Genomic DNA, 17,992 nt, shown 5'->3' with positions numbered 1-17,992 from the left:
CTCAGGCTGCAACGGGCAGATGGGTGTCAGCAACACCAGGTGCTTTGCTAACTGGTGGGAAGGTGACCTGGCCACATCTGGCTGGGTACCGTATGCCCCATGAGAGCTCCCAGAGCTGATCTAGAAGGTAAAAGCCGTTCTTAAACCAGGCAGCCCCACTCTGCAGACACAGGACAGAGTACACAGGGGCCAGGAGCACTGACTACTTACGTTAGTTAAGGAACAAGGAAAGGGCAGGTCATGCAGCTGGAACATGGGCTGTGCCACAAGATCAAACTGTGCATGTATATACAGTGACCGGGTGCCAAATGGAACGGAGCATCCCAGGCTGGGACAAGGGCCAAGGCTACCTATCCATGAGGAACCACCACTGCCTGGCTGGAACATTCCAGAACCCAGTGGTATCCACAGCTGTCCTATGACTTCTGAGACAACTACACACACCAAGGACTCTATTACACCACTTGCCTCTGCCACTCACAGGCTGAGACAATGTGTACAGACCAGACGCTCCCACACAGCACAGGCCAGACAGAAGCTGGAAGGTGAAGGCTTCTTAACTTAGAAAGACAAAGTGGGGCGACCATGGAAGGCCATGTCCCAGACACTAATGAGCCAGAAGCAAAGGCAGCCCTGAGCCCCATCCCTGGAGAGGTGTCAGGCCCATCACATCCCTGGTGACAGGTCAGGAAGATGGAACTTAGGGTTGTGTTCCCGCCCCAGGTGTCTGCCAGCCGGCAGAGCAGATACGGATCTGCAAAAGGGACTGGAATGCTGGCCAGCCCCAGGCTTCATTTGGAAACCCTGGCAGAATGGAGGAGAAGCTGGAGACCAGGTCCTGGGAAGGCTGAGGTACATCAGGTCTCCTTATGGCAGGCCAGAGAGGGGCCCCTCAAATTCATGTCCAGACCTCAGAATGTGACCTTGTTTGCAAACACGGGTTTTGATGATATAATTAGTTAAGATGAGGTTACAGGCAATTAGGGGAACCTAAACCAAGTGGGTGGTGGCCCCACCAAACAGAGGTTGGGCATGGCAGCACACATCTGCAACCCAGCTACTCAGGAGGCCAAGGCAGGAGGATCACTTGAGCCCAGGGGTTCGAGGCTGCAGTAAGCTATGATCATGGCACTTCACTCTAGAGCAAGGCCCTGTCTTTAAAAAAAAAGAAGGGCAGGGGAGGACACAAAGATGGTGCACAAGGTCACAGACACACAGGGGATGGGTAGGGACGCAGTGATGAGGGTACATGCCAGCAGCTACCGGACGCTGTGGGAGGCTGATGGAGCTCCCAGGCCCTCCAGGAGCCAGCCCCACCAACGCCTTGGGTGCGAGCTTCTGGCTTCCTGAGTGTGTCGCTGTGTCTGAAGCCCTCGCTCTGTCTCGTCTGTTCTGGCCGCCACTGGACACTCACACAGCCTGTCCTTGCCCTTGCTCTGTGCCCAGTGCCCAGCTTCCTCCTCGGTCTGAGCATCCCAAATGTCTCCTGCTGCCCTCATACTGGGCCACGGGAGGCAACAGGCAATGCTTTCGGACCAGGGTCTCTGGCAGCTTCCTGAATTCTGTGCCCAGGGATGAGAGTCCTGGAAAGGCAGCTTCAGGCACTGGGTGATCAGGCCTTGGCCCCAGAGCCTCCAGGAGCCACTGGTGGGAGCGTTAGCAGGGAGCCTGCCCCTGTGTGGGTCCGCTGGTGCTTGTGCAGGTCGGTGCCCCGGCGGAAGCCCTTGCCACAGGCCGGGCAGGTGTAGGGCTTCTCACCTGTGTGCGTCCGGCGGTGAGCGCTGAAGTGGGAGCTGTTGTTGAAGCGTTTCCCGCACTGGGTGCAGGCGTAGGGCCGCTCCCCGCTGTGCGTCCTGCGGTGGATGACCAGGCTGGAGCTCTGGCTGAAGCGCTTCCCGCACTCGGGGCACGGGTAGGGCTTCTCGCCCGTGTGCACCCTCTGGTGTGTGCTGAAGTTGGAGCGGTCGCTGAAGCCCTTCCCACACACCAGGCACTTGTAAGGCCGCTCACCCGTGTGTGTGCGCTGGTGCTTGGTCAGGTGGGACGTTTTGCTGAAGCCTTTGCCACACTGGGGGCAGGTGTATGGCTTGTCAGCCCCATGAGAAACCCCTCTTCCTGGTGGGGGGCCACCTCTTGGTTGTTCAGGCCTGGCCAAGCCCCTGACTGGGGCTGGCCTCTGACTTGGGAGCGGGTGGCCAGGGCCCTGGCATCGCGCTGAGAACACTTGGTACCACTCCATCCTCACCGGGGCGTCCTCTCTGCCGTCACCACCGTCCACCAACTGGATCACAGGTCCTGAGACAAAGAAAGCATAGTCTCTAGGAATTCATGGCAAGAGAGCAAGGGAAATGATTTGTTTTTCTTTTTTTTTTTTTTTTTTTTTTTTTTGAGACGGAGTTTCGCTCTTGTTGCCCAGGCTGGAGTGCAATGGCGCGATCTCGGCTCACCGCAACCTCCGCCTCCTGGGCTCAGGCAATTCTCCTGCCTCAGCCTCCTAAGTAGCTGGGATTACAGGCACGCGCCACCATGCCCAGCTGTTTTTTGTATTTTTAGTAGAGACGGGGTTTCACCATGTTGATCAGGATGGTCTCGATCTCTTGACCTCGTGATCCACCCGCCTCGGCCTCCCAAAGTGCTGGGATTACAGGCTTGAGCCACCGCGCCCGGCGGAAATGATTTGTTTTTCTTGAGATTGTCTTGCTCTTGTCTGCCAGGCTGAAGTGCAATGGCATGATCTCGGCTCACTGCAACCTCTACCTCCCAGGTTTAAGTACTTCTCCTACCTCAGCCTCCCAAGTAGCTGGGATTATAGGCGCCTGTCACCACGCTGGGCTAATTTTTGTATTTTTAGTAGAGATGGAGTTTCACCATGTTGGCCAGGCTGGTCTCAAACTCCTAACCTCAGATGATCTGCCCGCCTCGGCCCCCCAAAGTGCTGGGATTACGGGAGTGAGCCACCGTGCCCAGCTAGGAAATACTTCTAATAGAAAGGAAGATGAAGGCTTTATGGGGCTCCTAAAGTTCCCCTATGAAACATCTAGCAGGGACCCGGCACGGTGGCCCATGCCTGTAATCCCAGCACTTTGGGAGGCTGAGGCAAGAGGATTGTTTGAGCCCAGGAGTTCAAGACCAGCATGGGCAAGACAGTGAGATTTTGTCTCAAAAGAAAGTAAACAAAATTAGCTGGGCATGGTGGTGAGTCCTAGCTATTGAGTCCTAGGCATTGAGTCCTAGCTACTCAAGAGGCTGAGGTGGGAGGATCACTTGCATCCAGGAGGTCAAGGCCGCAGTGAGCCATGATCATGCCACTGCACACCAGCCTGGGTGACAGAGTGATACCCTGTTTCAAAAACTAAATCAATAAAACAAACACACAGGAACTTATTTAACCATCACAATAACCAGTAGGTCAGTGCTGTTACTATCTCCATCTTGCAGATGGGGAAACTGAGGCACAAAAGTGTTAAGGAACTTACCCAGAATCACTGGGCTGGTAAGTTACAGAGCGAGGGCCATCAAGCTCTGGACTCTGCTGTATGCTCTAAGCCAGGGGTTCCCACCTGGTGGCAAGGTCTGGAAACATTTTTGTCAAGTCTGGGGAGGGGGTTATAAGTGGCCTCTAGTGGGCAGGGGCCTGGGCAGCTGGAAAAGCTCCTGCCAGCACAGGCAGCCCCACGTGGAGAGCCATCCGGCCCGAACGCCAACAGCACCAACGTCGAGAAGCCCTGCTCTGGGCTGCTCTGGCTGAGCAGGGCAGTCATGGGTCCCAGCCATTGGCCCTCTCTTGTCATATACTTGGTGCAGCCACTGATGCCCCTCTGCAGATCCAAGTTCTAGAGCCGACACCATCAGTACAGGAGAACAGGAAGAGGGGGCCTGTAGTGATCCAGGCTTTGCCCCTTTCAGGAAAAAGCCCTTGACTTTTCTGCTCGTCTGCAGCATGAGGGTGACAGGGGACCTGGTAGCACAAAGTACACCATGATGCTTGGTGGTGTGGGGGAACAGCCATCTTCACACTAGTCCGGAGAGAAGCTCTGTGCATGGCAGGCACACGCTGACCCCACAGGGGAGGGACAGAACCACCCACTGCCTTTGGAAATGTCCACTTTAAGACACTTCCACACCCAGAGCTCCTGGGCAAATCCTCCTTGCCCTCCCCTCCCATCTCCAGCCCCAACTTCCGGAAAGCCAAAGATGGGTTTGGCACTTACTGAGCCTCAAATTCTACATCTATAAAATAGAGGAAGCTGGGCGTGGTGGCTCACGCCTGTGATACCAGCACTTTGGGAGGCTGAGGCGGGCGGATCACCTCAGGCCAGGAGCTCGAGACCAAGTCTGGCCAACATGGCAAAACACCATCTCTACTAAAAATAGAAAAATTAGCTGGGCATGGTGGTGGGTGCCTGTAATCCCAGCTACCTGGGAGGCTCAAGCAGGAGAATCGCTTGAACCCGGGAGACAGGTTGCAGTGAGTCAAGGTCATGCCACTGCACTCCAGCCTGGGTGATAGAGTGAGACTCCATCTCAAAAAAAAAAAAAAAAAAAAAGTTTTTGAGCCTGGATAACATAGTGAGACTCTATCTCTACCAAAAAATTTTCCAAATTAGCTGGGCATGGTGGCATAGGCCTATAGTCCCAGCTACTTGGGAGGCTGAGGTGGGAGAATCACCTGAGCCTGGGAGGTTGAAGCTGCAGTGAGTCAACACTGTGCCATTGCATTCCAACCTGGGTGACAGAGTGAGACCCCGTCTCAAATAAAAGGTTTTGGAATAAAAGGTGACGATTGTACATTGCGAATATACTAAACGCCACTGAACTGTTCACTGAAAAATGGCTAATTTTATGTTATGTGGATTTCATCTCATGAAAAAATGTAAAAATTTGGAGACCACATACCAACCTAATTTGTTAATTTTGTTTTTTTTTTTCAGAGTCTCACTCTGTTGCCCAGGCTAGAGTGCAGTGGTACAATCACAGCTCACTGCTGCCTTAACCCAGGCTCAAGCGATCTCCCACATCAGCCTGTCAAGTACATGTGACTACAGGTGTGCACCATCATGCCCAGCAATTTTTGCATTTTTTGTAGAGACAAGGTTTCTCCATGTTACCCAGACTGGTCTTAAACTCCTGGACTCAAGCGATCCACCTGCCTTGACCTCTCAAGGTGCTAGGATTACAGGTATGAGCCAGCGCACCCGGCCTATTTTTGTTTTTTCTTTTTGAGACTGAGTTTCGCTCCTGTCACCCAGGCTGGAGTGCCATGGTGCGATCTCAGCTCACTGTGACCTCTACCTCCTGGTTTCAAGCAATTCTCCTGCCTCCATCTCTCTAGTAGCTGGGATTACAGGCGCTCACCATCACACCTAGCTATTTTTTTGTATTTTTAACAGAGACAGAGTTTTGCCATGTTGGCCAGGCTGGTGTTGAACTCCTGACCTCAGGTGATCACCCACCTTGGCCTCCCAAAGTGCTGGAATTACAGGTGTGAGGCATCGCATCTGGATTTTTTTTTTTTTTTTTTTAAAGCACGATCAAATAAATTCAACTTTTGTTGGCCCCACCGGCCCTTTTTATCATGGGCTCTGGCACAGGGTAAGTAAAATCCAACCTCATGACTGTGACCCTGGGAGGGAAGCTGTGTCTGGGCTCCGGGAACTGGTGACAGAGCTGGGCAGAACCTCATTCCTTCCCTTCTGAGGATTCCATGTGGCCGCTTGGGAGTTGGGCGGGCTGGCCAATTCTTTCCCTTTTGCCACCTGCCTTTGGTACGGGGAATGAAGTGGCCCACAGGTAAGACACTCTCAGAAACCTTCAGATCAGGGTTCCTCAATCATGGTAACGGTGACATCCATGGGGCCTAGAGCGGGCTGAGTTGCTGAAGGGGCCAGCCTATGAACTGCAGGAGGGGGGGTGGCATCCCTGCCCTCCATTCATCAAAGATAGCTGACAAATATCGTAACAGCCAAAAATGTCTCCACTCATGGACAGACGTCCCCTAGAGGGCAAGACTGCTGGTCTGGATGCACATCACCAAAGCTGCTGATGACCAACCAGAGTCTCATACAACATCATCTAAATCTACCTGCTCACAGGCAACACAAGAAAAAAATGATACAAGGGCCACTAGAACCAAAAACCTTTGTTCGTCAAAGGACACTACCAACAAAGTGAAAACGCACAAAATGGGAGAAAACATTTGCAAATCAGGCTGGGCACGGTAGCTCACGCCTGTAATCCCAGCAATTTGAGAGGCTGAGGTTAGCAGATCACCTAAGGTGAGGAATTTGAGACCGGCCTGGCCAACATGGCAAAACCCACCTCTACTAAAACTACAACAATTAGCTAGATGTGGTGGTGCATGCCTGTAATCCCAGCTACTCGGGAGCCTCAGACAGAATCGCCTGAACCCGGGAGGTGGAGGTTGCAGCAAGTCAAGCTCACGTCACTGCACTACAGCCTGGTGACAGAGCAAGACCCCGACTCAAAAGAAAAAACAGGCCGGGCGCGGTGGCTCACGCCTGTAATCCCAGCACTTTGGGAGGCCGAGGCGGGTGGATCACGAGGTCGAGAGATTGAGACCATCCTGGTCGACATGGTGAAACCCCGTCTCTACTAAAAATACAAAATATTAGCTGGGCATGGTGGTGCGTGCCTGTAATCCCAGCTACTCAGGAGGCTGAGGCAGGAGAATTGTCTGAACCCAGGAGGCGGAGGTTGCGGTGAGCCGAGATCGCGCCATTGCACTCCAGCCTGGGTAACAAGAGTGAAACTCCATCTCAAAAAAAAAAAAAAAAAAAGAAAGAAAAAAGAAAAAACACACAAAAAACCCCAGAAAATAACAAGCGCTGGTGAGGATGTGGAGAAAATGGAACCCCTGTGTACTCTTGGTGGGTACGTGAGATGATACGGATGCTATGGAAAACAGCATAATCATTCCTCAAAAAGTTACACACAGAATGACCATGTGCACGCCAGCCGTCTGACTGCTGGAAACATCTACCCCAAGAACTGAAAGCAGGGTTTATCAGAGATGCATACCCACATTCACTGCAGCATTATTCATAAGGGAATATTCTTCAGCCATAAAAAGGAAGAAAATCCTGGAGGTTTCCCAAAGAAGGAACTCTGCCTCGAGACCATGGCACAGAAATCCAAAGATTCCAGCCTGCCGGTCTGGCCTGCAGATTTCAGACTTGTCAACTTCTGTAAGCAGCCAAGGGAGCTGTTTGAGTGTCCATGCCATAAAATAAATCCATGTGTGTGTGTACCTTTTGTTGGTTCTGTTTCTCTGGAGAAGAACCCTAATACAAAGCAACCTCTCACTGTCGACAGAAAAGACTTCAGCATGGCCAGGAGTGGTGGCTCACGTCTGTAATCCCAGCACTCCGGGAAGCTGAGGTGGGCAGATCACCTAAGGTCAGGAGTTCGAGACCTGCCTGGCCAACATGGTGAAACCCCATCTCTACTAAAAAATACAAAAATTAGCCAGACATGATGACGGGTACCTATAATCCTAGCTACTTGGGAGGCTGAGGCAGGAGAATCACTTGAAGCAAGATCACACCTCTGTACTCCAGCCTGGATGACAGAGCAAGATTCCATCTCAAAAAAAAAAAACCAAAAAATAAAAACCAGAAAAGGCTCCAGCAGCATCAGGAGAGGCAGAAAGACACAAACGGGCAGAGAAAGAACTGAGGAGACAGTGCTGCGTATGGGCCAGGGTGGCGCTCAGTGCGATGGGGAGAGGCTGAAGAGTCAGGCCCTGTGGGAGCAGCTGTGCCCTTGAGAGGAGGGCATAGGGCAGCTGAAGTGAAGCAGGACCAACGTGTAGGCGGCAGGGATGGAAGAACGGAATCGCAAGGCAGCTCTGGGCACCTGCCTTGGCCAAGTGGCTGTACAGCCCCTGCAGCTGGGACCCTGAAGGGATTCGGGCAGCCCTGGGCACATGAGACCGCCCCAGGCCAACTGGCCCAATGTAACCAAGCCCATGAGCTGGCACCCGACAGTTCCTATTTTTAGCAAGGCCCCTAGAGGACAGAGTCCCTTGCAAGTTACCTTCATTTTCCAGCGGCACATCTTGCTGAGCTGGGTCCAGGTGTCCTGGCTCCTCCCCAGAAAGGTATACATCTACGTCCTCCAAGTTCACAGGCGCCTGCTGGAATGCACCCTGCTCAGTCCAGGCCCCAAGCAAGCTGCCTGCTCCTTGTGGGCCACTGGCCCAGGGAGCTGCACCCCCACTGCCCCTCGAGGCTGGGGCCGAGCGTGGTGGTGCAGCTGATCCTCTCCATTCTTGTTACAGTGGTGAGTCCTGGTGCCTCTGCCTACTGCTCCCCTGTGCCACTGCTGCAGAGTTGGGACACCACTGGGAAGGGACAGATTCGCCATGAGAAGCGGTGGACTCACTGCAGTCTCCCATGCTCCACAGCGAGATGAGAGCATCCCCTGGCTCTGCAGCCAGCCAGCCTGGGACCCTGATGTGACAGCGGCAGACAAGGGACCTGAGGACACCTCTGGGCCAGTAGCTCCCAGATGTAGCACCAGACTAACCCAGAAGCATGATTAAAAAACAAGTGACCAGGTGCAGTGGCTCACATCTGTAATCCCAGCACTTTGGGAGGCTGAGGTGGGCGGATCACCTGAAGTCAGGAGATCGAGACCAGCCTGGCCAACATGGCAAAACCCTGTCTCAACTAAAAACAGAAAAATTAGCTGGGCGTGGTGGTGGGCACCTGTAATCCCAACTACTCAGGAGGCTAAGGCAGAAGAATCACTTGAACCTGGGAGGCGGAGGCTGCAGTGAGCCATTGCACTCCAGCCTGGGCAACAGAGCAAGGCGCTGTCTCAAAAAAAAAAAAAATTAGCCAGTATGGTGGCACAAGCCTGTAATCCCAGCTACTTAGGAGAACAACTTGAACCTGGGAGGTGAAGGTTGTAGTGAGCTGAAATTGCGCTGCTGCACTCCATCCTGGGCAACAGAGCAAGACTCTGTCTCAAAAAAAAAAAAAAAAGCCAACCCTTTCCAGAACAGGCAAATCCACAAAGACAAAAAGGAGCTTTGTGGTTGCCAGGTGCTGAGGGAGAAAAAGGGAGAGACTCTGCTAATGAGTCAAAGGAGCCTTTGGGGGAAGGGCTAAAGGGTTTTCAAACTATGGTGATGGCTGCACTTTTCTGGACATAAACAGTACTGTTCTTTTTTTTGAGACAGAATCTTGCTCTGTTGCCATGGCCTAGCGCAGCGGTGTGACCTGGGCTCACTGCAACCTCCGCCTCCTGGGTCCAAGGCAAGCACATCCGGCTAAATGTTTTATTTTCAGTAGAGACGGAATTTTCACCATGTTGGCCAGGCTGGTCTGGAACTCCTAACCTCAAGTGATCCACCCGCCTCAGCCTCCCAAAGTGCTGGGAATATAGGCATGAGCCACCACACCTGGCCCATTTTAAATGGGTGAATTGTGTAGTATGTAAATTATAACCCAATCAAGCTGCTGTTTAAAAATGATCAGGGCTGGGCACAGTAGCTCATGCCTGTAATCCCAACACTTTGGGAGGCCAAGATGGGTGGATCACCTGGGGTCAGGAGTTCTAGACCATTCTGGCCAACACAGTACAACTATGTCTCTACTAAAAATACAAAACTAAATTGGGCGTCATGGTGGACTCCTGTAACGCCAGCTACTCGGGAGGCTGAGGCAAGAGAATTGCTTGAACCCAGGAGGTGGAGGTTGCAGTGAGCCGAGATCTCTTCACTGTACTCCAGCCTGGGTGACAGAGCGAGACTCCATCTCAAAATAAATACAAAAATAAATATGAAAATAAAAATCACGCCGGGCGCGGTGGCTCAAGCCTGTAATCCCAGCACTTTGGGAGGCTGAGGCGGGTGGATCACGAGGTCAAGAGATCAAGACCATCCTGGTCAACATAGTGAAACCCCGTCTCTACTAAAAATACAAAAAATTAGCTGGGCATGGTGGCGCGTGCCTGTAATCCCAGCTACTCAGGAGGCTGAGGCAGGAGAATTGCCTGAACCCAGGAGGCGGAGGTTGCGGTGAGCCGAGATCGCGCCATTGCACTCCAGCCTGGGTAACCAGAGCGAAACTCCGTCTCAAAAAATAAAAAAATTAAAAAATTAAAAAAAAAAGAAAATAAAAATCAAACAGGCCAGGCATGGTGGCTCATGCCTGTAATCCCAGTGCTTTGGGAGGCTGAGGCAAGAGTATCGCTTGAGCCCAGGAGTTCAAGACCAGCGTAGGCAGCACAGGAAGACTCTCTCTCTATAAAAAAATAAAAGAACGACTAGTCAGGTGTGGCGGTGCACACCTGTAGTCCCAGCTAACTGAGGAGGCTGAGGCAGGAGGATCTCTTAAGCCCAGGAGGTCAAGACTGCAGTGAGCCGTGACCACACTACTGCACTCTAGCGTGAGCACAGTGCCAGACTTTGGCTCAAAAAAAAAAAAAAAAAAAATCAAACAAACAAGTGAGCAAACAAAGGAGACTCCTATTCCACACCAAGGGTGTAAGAGGAACCTGTATTTTCCCAAGTCCCAAAAGGCCCCTGTGCCCAGCAGGACAGGAGTCACCACTCTGTCTCACTGTTGGACCCCAGAATCTTCTGGGCATCACCGAGTACTTAAATGGCCCCTGGAGAGAAGAAAAGACTCTCAGGGAGGCCAGAGGAAGCAACTCCAGGGTTGGACCGAAGGGAGGATACTCTAGGAAGGAGCTCCTCTGACATCCAAAACCCTGGCCACCGGAAGAGAAGTCTCCCCTCAACAAGGAAGTGTAACACACAGGAGGTCGGGCCAGACCCGGGGACGCTGCAGACCAGGAGCACCCTACTCACCTGGGACCAGGCCGAAAGGAGGGGTGAGGCTGACGCCATCTCCTGCTGCTGGGGGGCCGGAGCGCCTGGAAAGGAGCAGAGTCACCACCAGTCACACAGCTCATCCAGCACCACCCCACCGCCCCTGCAGTCAAAGGCCCCAGCAGTCCGGTGGTTGCCCACCCAAGACCCACTCCTTGCTGGAGAGTCTGTGCACCCCACAGCCAGGCAGGCCCTGTTCTGGCCACACCCCATGCCCCATTCACCTTCACCTTCCTTCCCTGCACCACTTCCCATTCCTCCAAAGGGGTGCTGCTCACCCCTCTCTGGCCACAGCAGCGGACCCCTCTGTGGCCTGTGGCTTAGCTGGGCTGGGGGCTGCTGGCTGGAGCATCGAGCCTCTTCCTCCAGAAACAGCTCCTCCGTCTGAGCCTCCGCCTGGCATTTTAAGGACTGTCCCCCTATCCCGAGGGGCATCTCATCATCAGAAAGCAGCTCTGAGCCCTGCACACAGACAGAGATCTGCCCACCGGCTCCCAGAAGGGTAAAAGGAAAATCCCCGCAGGGCCCCACACCCTTATCTCAGGCACCCCAGCTGCTGCCCACCCTTGGGCTCCCTGCAGCCAACTCCCAGTCTGCTCTACTTCAGGGTCTCTCCTGTCACTGCAATTGTGTTCCATCACATTCTTTTTTTTTTTTTTTTTGAGATGGAGTCTTGCTCTGTCACCAGGCTGGAGTGCAGTGGCCCGATCTTGGCTAACCGAAACCTCTGACTCCTGGGTTCAAGTGATTCTCCTGCCTCAGCCTCCTGAGTACCTGTGATTACAGGCGCCCACCACTGCGCCCGGCTAATTTTTGCATTTTTAATAGAGACGGGGTTTCACCATCTTAGTCAGGTTAGTTTCAAACTCCTGACCTCATAATCTACTCGCCTTGGCCTCCCAAAGTGCTGGGATTACAGGTGTCAGCTACTGCACCTGGCCTAATTTTTGTATTTTTAATAGAGACGGGGTTTCACCATGTTGGCCAGGATGGTCTCGATCTCTTGATCTCATGATCTGCCTGCCCGATCCTCCCAAAGTGCTGGGATTACAGGCGTGAGCCATCACACCAACCCCCTTCACATGCTTACCCTCCATTCCTTGGTCCTCCTGATAGACCCTGGGCCAGAAGGGCCCTGAGTCAGCCCTGGCCTCATTTCAGAACTTCACATTACTGCATTTGCTGGATTTTTTGGAAATTACCTGGCCAAGCACAGTGGCTCACACCTGTAATCCCAGCACTTTGGGAGGCCGAGGCGGGTGGATCACGAGGTCGAGAGATCGAGACCATCCTGGTCAACATGGTGAAACCTCGTCTCTACTAAAAATACAAAAAATTAGCTGGGCATGGTGGCACGTGCCTGTAATCCCAGCTACTCAGGAGGCTGAGGCAGGAGAATTGCCTGAACCCAGGAGGCGGAGGTTGCGGTGAGCCGAGATCGCGCCATTGCACTCCAGCCTGGGTAACAAGAGCGAAACTCCATCTCAAAAAAAAAAAAAAAAAAAAAAAGTTAGCTGGGCATGGTAGCACATGCCTGTAATCCCAGTACTTGGGAGGCTGAGGCAGGAGAATCGTTTGAACCCAGGAGGTGCAGGTTGCAGTGGGCAGAGATCATGCCATTATATTCCAGCCTGGGTGACAGAGCAAGACTCTGTCTCAGGGTGGTGAGAGGGGGAAGAAATTATCAACAGGTGCTCTCAGATACTCTATTTCCTAATTCCAGAAAAGGTGACTTGGATGAAATTGGATCTTAGAATTGAGCTCTGCAATAGCAGTTGGACAAGAGACATCCCCAGACAACTGCAAAGTCAGTGTCAGGGACCCCATCTTGGGCTTCCTCTTGTCCAACACTCCACACCTCTAAGGAGGGTAGTCCCCTTGGGGAGCAGAGCCTGCCCCTCTCTGCTCAATGATGGCGCTGTGGCATGTGTGCAGAGATGCCGGGGCAGTAACGGAAGCCATGCTAGGAACCCCAAACACTGAAGCTGCAGGGGCCAGGAAAGAGGCTGGCCGGCCAGGAAGAAGTCCTGAGTTCTTGGCCACCACGACGGCACAATTTTTCTTTTCTTTTTTTTTTTTTTTTTTTTGAGACGGAGTTTCGCTCTTGTTGCCCAGGCTGGAGTGCAATGGCGCAATCTCGGCTCACCGCAACCTCCGCCGCCTGGGTTCAGGCAATTCTCCTGCCTCAGCCTCCTGAGTAGCTGGGATTACAGGCACACACCACCATGCCCAGCTAATTTTTAGTATTTTTAGTAGAGACGGGGTTTCACCATGTTGACCAGGATGGTCTCGATCTCTTGACCTCGTGATCCACCCGCCTCGGCCTCCCAAAGTGCTGGGATTACAGGCTTGAGCCACCGCGCCCGGCCCAATTTTTTCTTTTTTTTTCTTTTGAAACAAAGTCTCGCTCTGTTGCCCAAGCTGGAGTGCGATGGCGCAGTCTTGGCTCACTGCAACCTCCGCCTCCCGAGTTCAAGCGATTCTCCTGCCTCAGCCTTCCGAGTAGCTGAGATTACAGGCACTTACCATGACGTCCGGCTAATGTTTGTATTCTCAGTAGTTGGCCAGGCTGGTCTCAAACTCCTGACCTCAGGTAATCCACCTGCCTCAGACTCCCAAAGTGCTGGGATTACAGGCACGAGCAACTACGCCTGGCTTTTTTTTTTTTTTTTTTTTTTTTTTCTGAGACAGACTCTCTTGTTACCAGGCTGGAGTGCAGTGGCATAATCTCGGCTCACTGCAACGTCCGCCTCCCAGGTTCAAACGATTCTCCTGCCTTAGCCTCCGGAGTAGCTGGGACTGCAGGTGCCCACCACCATTCCCGGCTAATTTGTATTTTAGTAGAGACAGAGTTTCACCGTGTTACCCAGGATGGTCCTGATCTCCTGACCTCATGATCCTCCCCCCTTAGCCTCTCAAAGTGCTGGGATTATAGCCGTGAGCCACCACGTTGGCCTATGGGAGGATTTTCTGACTGCAGTCAGCTCACCATCTGGTCAAGCGTTAGGGGATATGTCTCCTCTGTTGGCTGTAAAAGACCAGCAGTGTGCAGCCAGTGGCACTGCCATAGGGAGAAAGGCAGCTGGTAAGCACCGTCCATGTGCCCCATCCATGAAAGGCCCTGAAAAAAGCACTGAAACAGCAGGTGGCAGGACTTTTCTATTTTAATCTCAAGAAGTTCAGTGACTGAAACTGAAGCAGGAGGAATGAGTAAGAGGCTTCCCCTGCTCCTCCAAATGTGGCTAAGAGGTGGAGAGGGACAGTCTTTAGAGATTTCAGGCCATCAGAAGGGTCCTGTCGGTGCCATCCAGTACAGGAGCCACTGGTCATGTGCGAGGACTAAGCCCTTGAGAGGTGACCAGTATGACTGAGGAATTAATTTAACATTCCACATAGTGGCCAGGTGTGGTGGCTCACACCTGTAACTCCAGCACTTTGGGAGGCCAAGGCAGGCAGTTCACTTGAGGCCAGGAGTTTGAGACCAGCCTAGCCAACACAGCAAAAACCCTTTCTCTACCAAAAATACAAAAATCAGCCTGGCATGATGGCACATGCCTGTAATGCCAGCTACTTGGGAGGCCGAGGCATGAAAATCACTTGAACCTGGGAAGTGGAGGTTGCAGTGAGCTGAGATCGCACCACTGCACTCCTGTCAGGGTGAGAGAGAAACAGACTCTGTCTCACACGCACACACACAAAAGTATATAACTATAATTTTAAAAGCTACATGTGGCCGGGCTCGGTGGCTCAAGCCTGTAATCCCAGCACTTTGGGAGGCTGAGGTGGGTGGATCACGAGGTCAAGAGATCGAGACCATCCTGGTCAACATGGTGAAACCCCGTCTCTACTAAAAAAATACAAAAAAATTAACTGGGCATGGTGGCATGTGCCTGTAATCCCAGCTACTCAGGAGGCTGAGGCAGGAGAATTGCCTGAACCCAGGAGGCGGAGGTTGCGGTGAGCCGAGATCGCGCCATTGCACTCCAGCCTGGGTAACAAGAGCGAAACTCCGTCTCAAAAAAAAAAAAAAAAAGAGGTACATGTAGCTAGCAGCTACTGTTTTGCATGGCACAACTCTAGAACCTCTGGGGACTCTAACCCAAGTGCCCCCCATGCCCCTGGTCTTTCCTCCCAGTGTTCTCCCACTTTGGGGGTAGTTTCAACTCTTTGTCTTCGAAGGTATGCCGGACATCTCTCCCACCAAAACCTGTGTTTGGGCCAGGCGCAGTGGTTCATGCCTGTAATCCCAGCACTTTGGGAGGTCAAGGTGGGAGAATCACTTGAGGCCAGGAGTTTGAGGCTAGTCTGGGGAACATGGCGAAACCTTGTCTCTACAAAAAAAACACAAAATTAGACAGGTGTGGTGGTGCATGCGTAGTCTCAGCTACTTAGTAGGTTGAGGTGGGAGAATCACTTGAAGCCAGGAGGTTGAGGCTGCAATGAGCCGTGATCATACCCCTGTACTACAGCCTGGGCAACAGAGCGAGACCATGTCTTAAAAAAAAACAACCCAGCCGGGCGCGGTGGCTCAAGCCTGTAATCCCAGCACTTTGGGAGGCCGAGGCGGGTGGATCACAAGGTCGAGAGATCGAGACCATCCTGGTCAACATGGTGAAACCCCGTCTCTACTAAAAATACAAAAAATTAGCTGGGCATGGTGGCACGTGCCTGTAATCCCAGCTACTCAGGAGGCTGAGGCAGGAGAATTGCCTGAGACCAGGAGGCGGAGGTTGCGGTGAGCCGAGATCGCGCCATTGCACTCCAGCCTGCTTAACAAGAGCGAAACTCCGTCTCAAAAAAAAAAAAAACAACCCAAAAACCTGTTCGGCCTATCCTAGGACAGTGTTCACAAACCATCTGCTGCAGCTAATAAAGGGCTATCAGGGTAGGATGTGGTTAATCAAAGGGTGGACACCCATTGGCCACGGCTGAGAAACCTTTTGCAGGTGCCTTCTTCAATTCACAGTGTCCAGGAAGCCACCCTTGGTCACCCAATGACCAAGGAATCTCCAGCTGCAAACCCCAGCAGCAGGGCCCCGTTTTCTCACCTGAGGGTCAAAATGCCCCCCACCTCACCCGCTGCCTGTGTTTCCTGGGCTCCCGCTGCAGCCCTTCCACGAGGACCACGGCCTCCTCACCGCTCTCCGGCTGCTGCTCGCGCACTCGAGCCTGGATCTCCCCCGGCAGCACCGTCAGGAACTGCTCGAGCACCAGCAGCTCCAGGATCTGCTCCTTAGTGCGCAGCTCTGGCCGCAGCCAGCGGCAGCACAGCTCCCATAGGCGGCTCAGGGCCTCCCGGGGCCCAGCCACCTCCTGGTAGCAGAAGAGCCGGAAGAGCTGGCGGAAAGTCTCGGGGCTGGGGTCCTCCGTCTCCACGGAGGGCTCCTCTTCCCAGCCGAAGTCCTCCTCCACCTTCACAATCAGGATCTCATCCTGTTCCAGATCCTGCTCCAAGGATGTCAGGGGCTGGAGGCCAGGGATGGTGGCCATTGTTCCCAGTGGGACTTGTTCCTTTTTAGGCCTTAGAATTGAACCTGTCTCTCTCTGTATACCTCTGGACAGACACAGGAAGAGTTTTTTTCAGGGCCCTGTGGAGAGACAATAAAACCATTTGAAGGGCAGCGTTGGGGCTGGATAAGCCCTCTGTACTAGGAAGCCCTTGCCCTGGTTCCAAGACCAGCTCACTCGCCCTGAAAAAAGGAAAAGGATGAAGTAGATCAATGCCATCTTTGCTACTAAACCCCTGCTAATTCTGACGTCATTTACTGAAGGGCTTTGCTTCCTCAATGGGCAAACAGAGATAACAGGGCCTACACACATAGGTTGCTGACAGAAAGAAAAGGGATGGGCCAGGTGCAGTGGCTCACGCCTGTAATCTCAGCATTTTGGGAGGCTGAGGCGGGTAGATCGCGTGAGGTCAGGAGTTTGAGACCAGCCTGGTCAACGTGGTGAGACCCCGTCTCTACTAAAAATTCAAAAATTAGCCCGACATGGTGGTAGCACATCTGTAATCCCAGCAACTCGGGAAGCTGAGACAGAAGAATCGCTTGAACCCGGGAAGCGAAAGTTGCAGCGAGCTGAGACCACGCCACCGCACTCCAGCCTGGGCGATAAACTCCGTCCCAAAACAAAAACAAAAACAACCTAAAACGGATGTTTGCTGTCAGAGCTCGAGAATCGTCATTTTCCATGACTACAGAGGGTCCTATATGGAAAGGGTTCCTTTGGAAATCTGATGAAAACTGGAGCCCTTCTGCCAAGCAAGGTACAGACTCTGCCTCAACTTGACCCTCGGTATCCGGGTCTGGCAAACCGTGAAGTCCAACGAGACCCCGTCAGACACCCCCAAGTGGGTGGTCACAACGGCCCCCCAATTCCAGGGTCCTGGGAGGGCTGCGACCCCCAGGCCGGGCTGCTTTCCCGTCTCACCCCTCAGGTGGAGGTTGAGCGCTGCCCGAGGCCGCAGCACAGACCCCGGCATCGAAGCTTCGCCGGGACCCGCGGCCGGGACCCGCGTCCCTGCGCCCCCCGCACTCACTGGCAGCGCTGCGGGCCGTGGAAAGTTCGGGCCAGAGTCGGAGCGGCGGATATGAGCCGGAGTGAGACCGCGGACCGCAAGTTTCGCAGCCCCGGACGCCAGAGCCAGGCCGAAGACCCCCAAACGAGGCATGGGAACCAGGCCGTGTGGCCAGGCCAGCGGGCGGCATTGTGGGTAACACAGCCTTCGAATCATTGGCTGAGCCGGCTGTTTGGGCGTGGCAACAAGCCCGCGTGGGCGGGTCCGCGATGCGCATTGTGGTTAATGTGGTCCTCAAAGGGATGCATTGTGGGTAACGTAGTCCAGCATCTCAGTAAACATGCGCGAGCGTGCAGCCCTCGGAGTCTCTGGGCTACTCTTCCAGTTACTATTCCACACCTGCCCTCCTCTGTTGTGAAAAAGTTCACAGATAAAGTCCGCCTCTTCCCTGTTCAAAGCCAGCAAACTCGGTCGGGCACGGTGGCTCATGCCTGTAATCCCAGCACTTTGGCAGGCCAAGGCGGGGAGGATAGCTTGAGGCGAGGATCCGCATCGTAACAAAACTTGAGTCCGTGTCTCAGTCCAGGCTGCTAACCACTAAGGCTCAAATTCAG

The 17,992-nt window shown here is 53.3% G+C and overlaps 1 protein-coding gene across 2 annotated transcripts; it reads right to left on the bottom strand.

Moving 5' to 3' along the window:
• Nucleotides 1–937: 937 nt before the first annotated feature.
• ZNF500 (zinc finger protein 500) lies at nucleotides 938–17,568 on the bottom strand. 2 transcript variants are annotated; one of them, XM_010339156.3, is made up of 6 exons: nucleotides 17,400–17,568; nucleotides 15,938–16,449; nucleotides 11,140–11,323; nucleotides 10,841–10,905; nucleotides 8,056–8,155; nucleotides 938–2,295 (listed from the first exon to the last, which is right to left on the bottom strand). In XM_010339156.3, exons 2-6 carry the CDS (start codon nucleotides 16,349–16,351, stop codon nucleotides 1,613–1,615), a joined length of 1,446 nt encoding a protein of 481 aa, XP_010337458.1. In that variant the 5' UTR covers nucleotides 16,352–16,449; nucleotides 17,400–17,568; the 3' UTR covers nucleotides 938–1,612. The 2 variants fall into 2 exon arrangements, with proteins under 2 accessions (XP_010337458.1, XP_003928539.1); XM_003928490.3 differs by having other exon boundaries at nucleotides 8,056–8,152.
• Between the last annotated feature and the right edge of the window lie 424 nt (nucleotides 17,569–17,992).

Source organism: Saimiri boliviensis, chromosome 12 (genome assembly GCF_048565385.1).
Source record: "Saimiri boliviensis isolate mSaiBol1 chromosome 12, mSaiBol1.pri, whole genome shotgun sequence".
NCBI lineage: Eukaryota > Metazoa > Chordata > Mammalia > Primates > Cebidae > Saimiri > Saimiri boliviensis.
Note: the sequence above shows the minus strand (reverse complement) of the source record. Positions and strands in the feature narration are given on the sequence as shown.

What these genes read in the sequence shown, in the direction of transcription:
- ZNF500 (XM_010339156.3), bottom strand. Translation starts at nt 16,351, where the DNA reads ATGGCCACCATCCCTGGCCTCCAGCCCCTGACATCCTTGGAGCAGGAT. An exon ending in GCTGCTGTGGCCAGAGAGGG is followed by an intron (nt 10,906 to 11,139) that starts GTGAGCAGCACC and finishes GCTCCTTTCCAG; the next exon opens with GCGCTCCGGCCCCCCAGCAG. An exon ending in TGTGCCGCTGGAAAATGAAG is followed by an intron (nt 2,296 to 8,055) that starts GTAACTTGCAAG and finishes TCTTTGTCTCAG; the next exon opens with GACCTGTGATCCAGTTGGTG.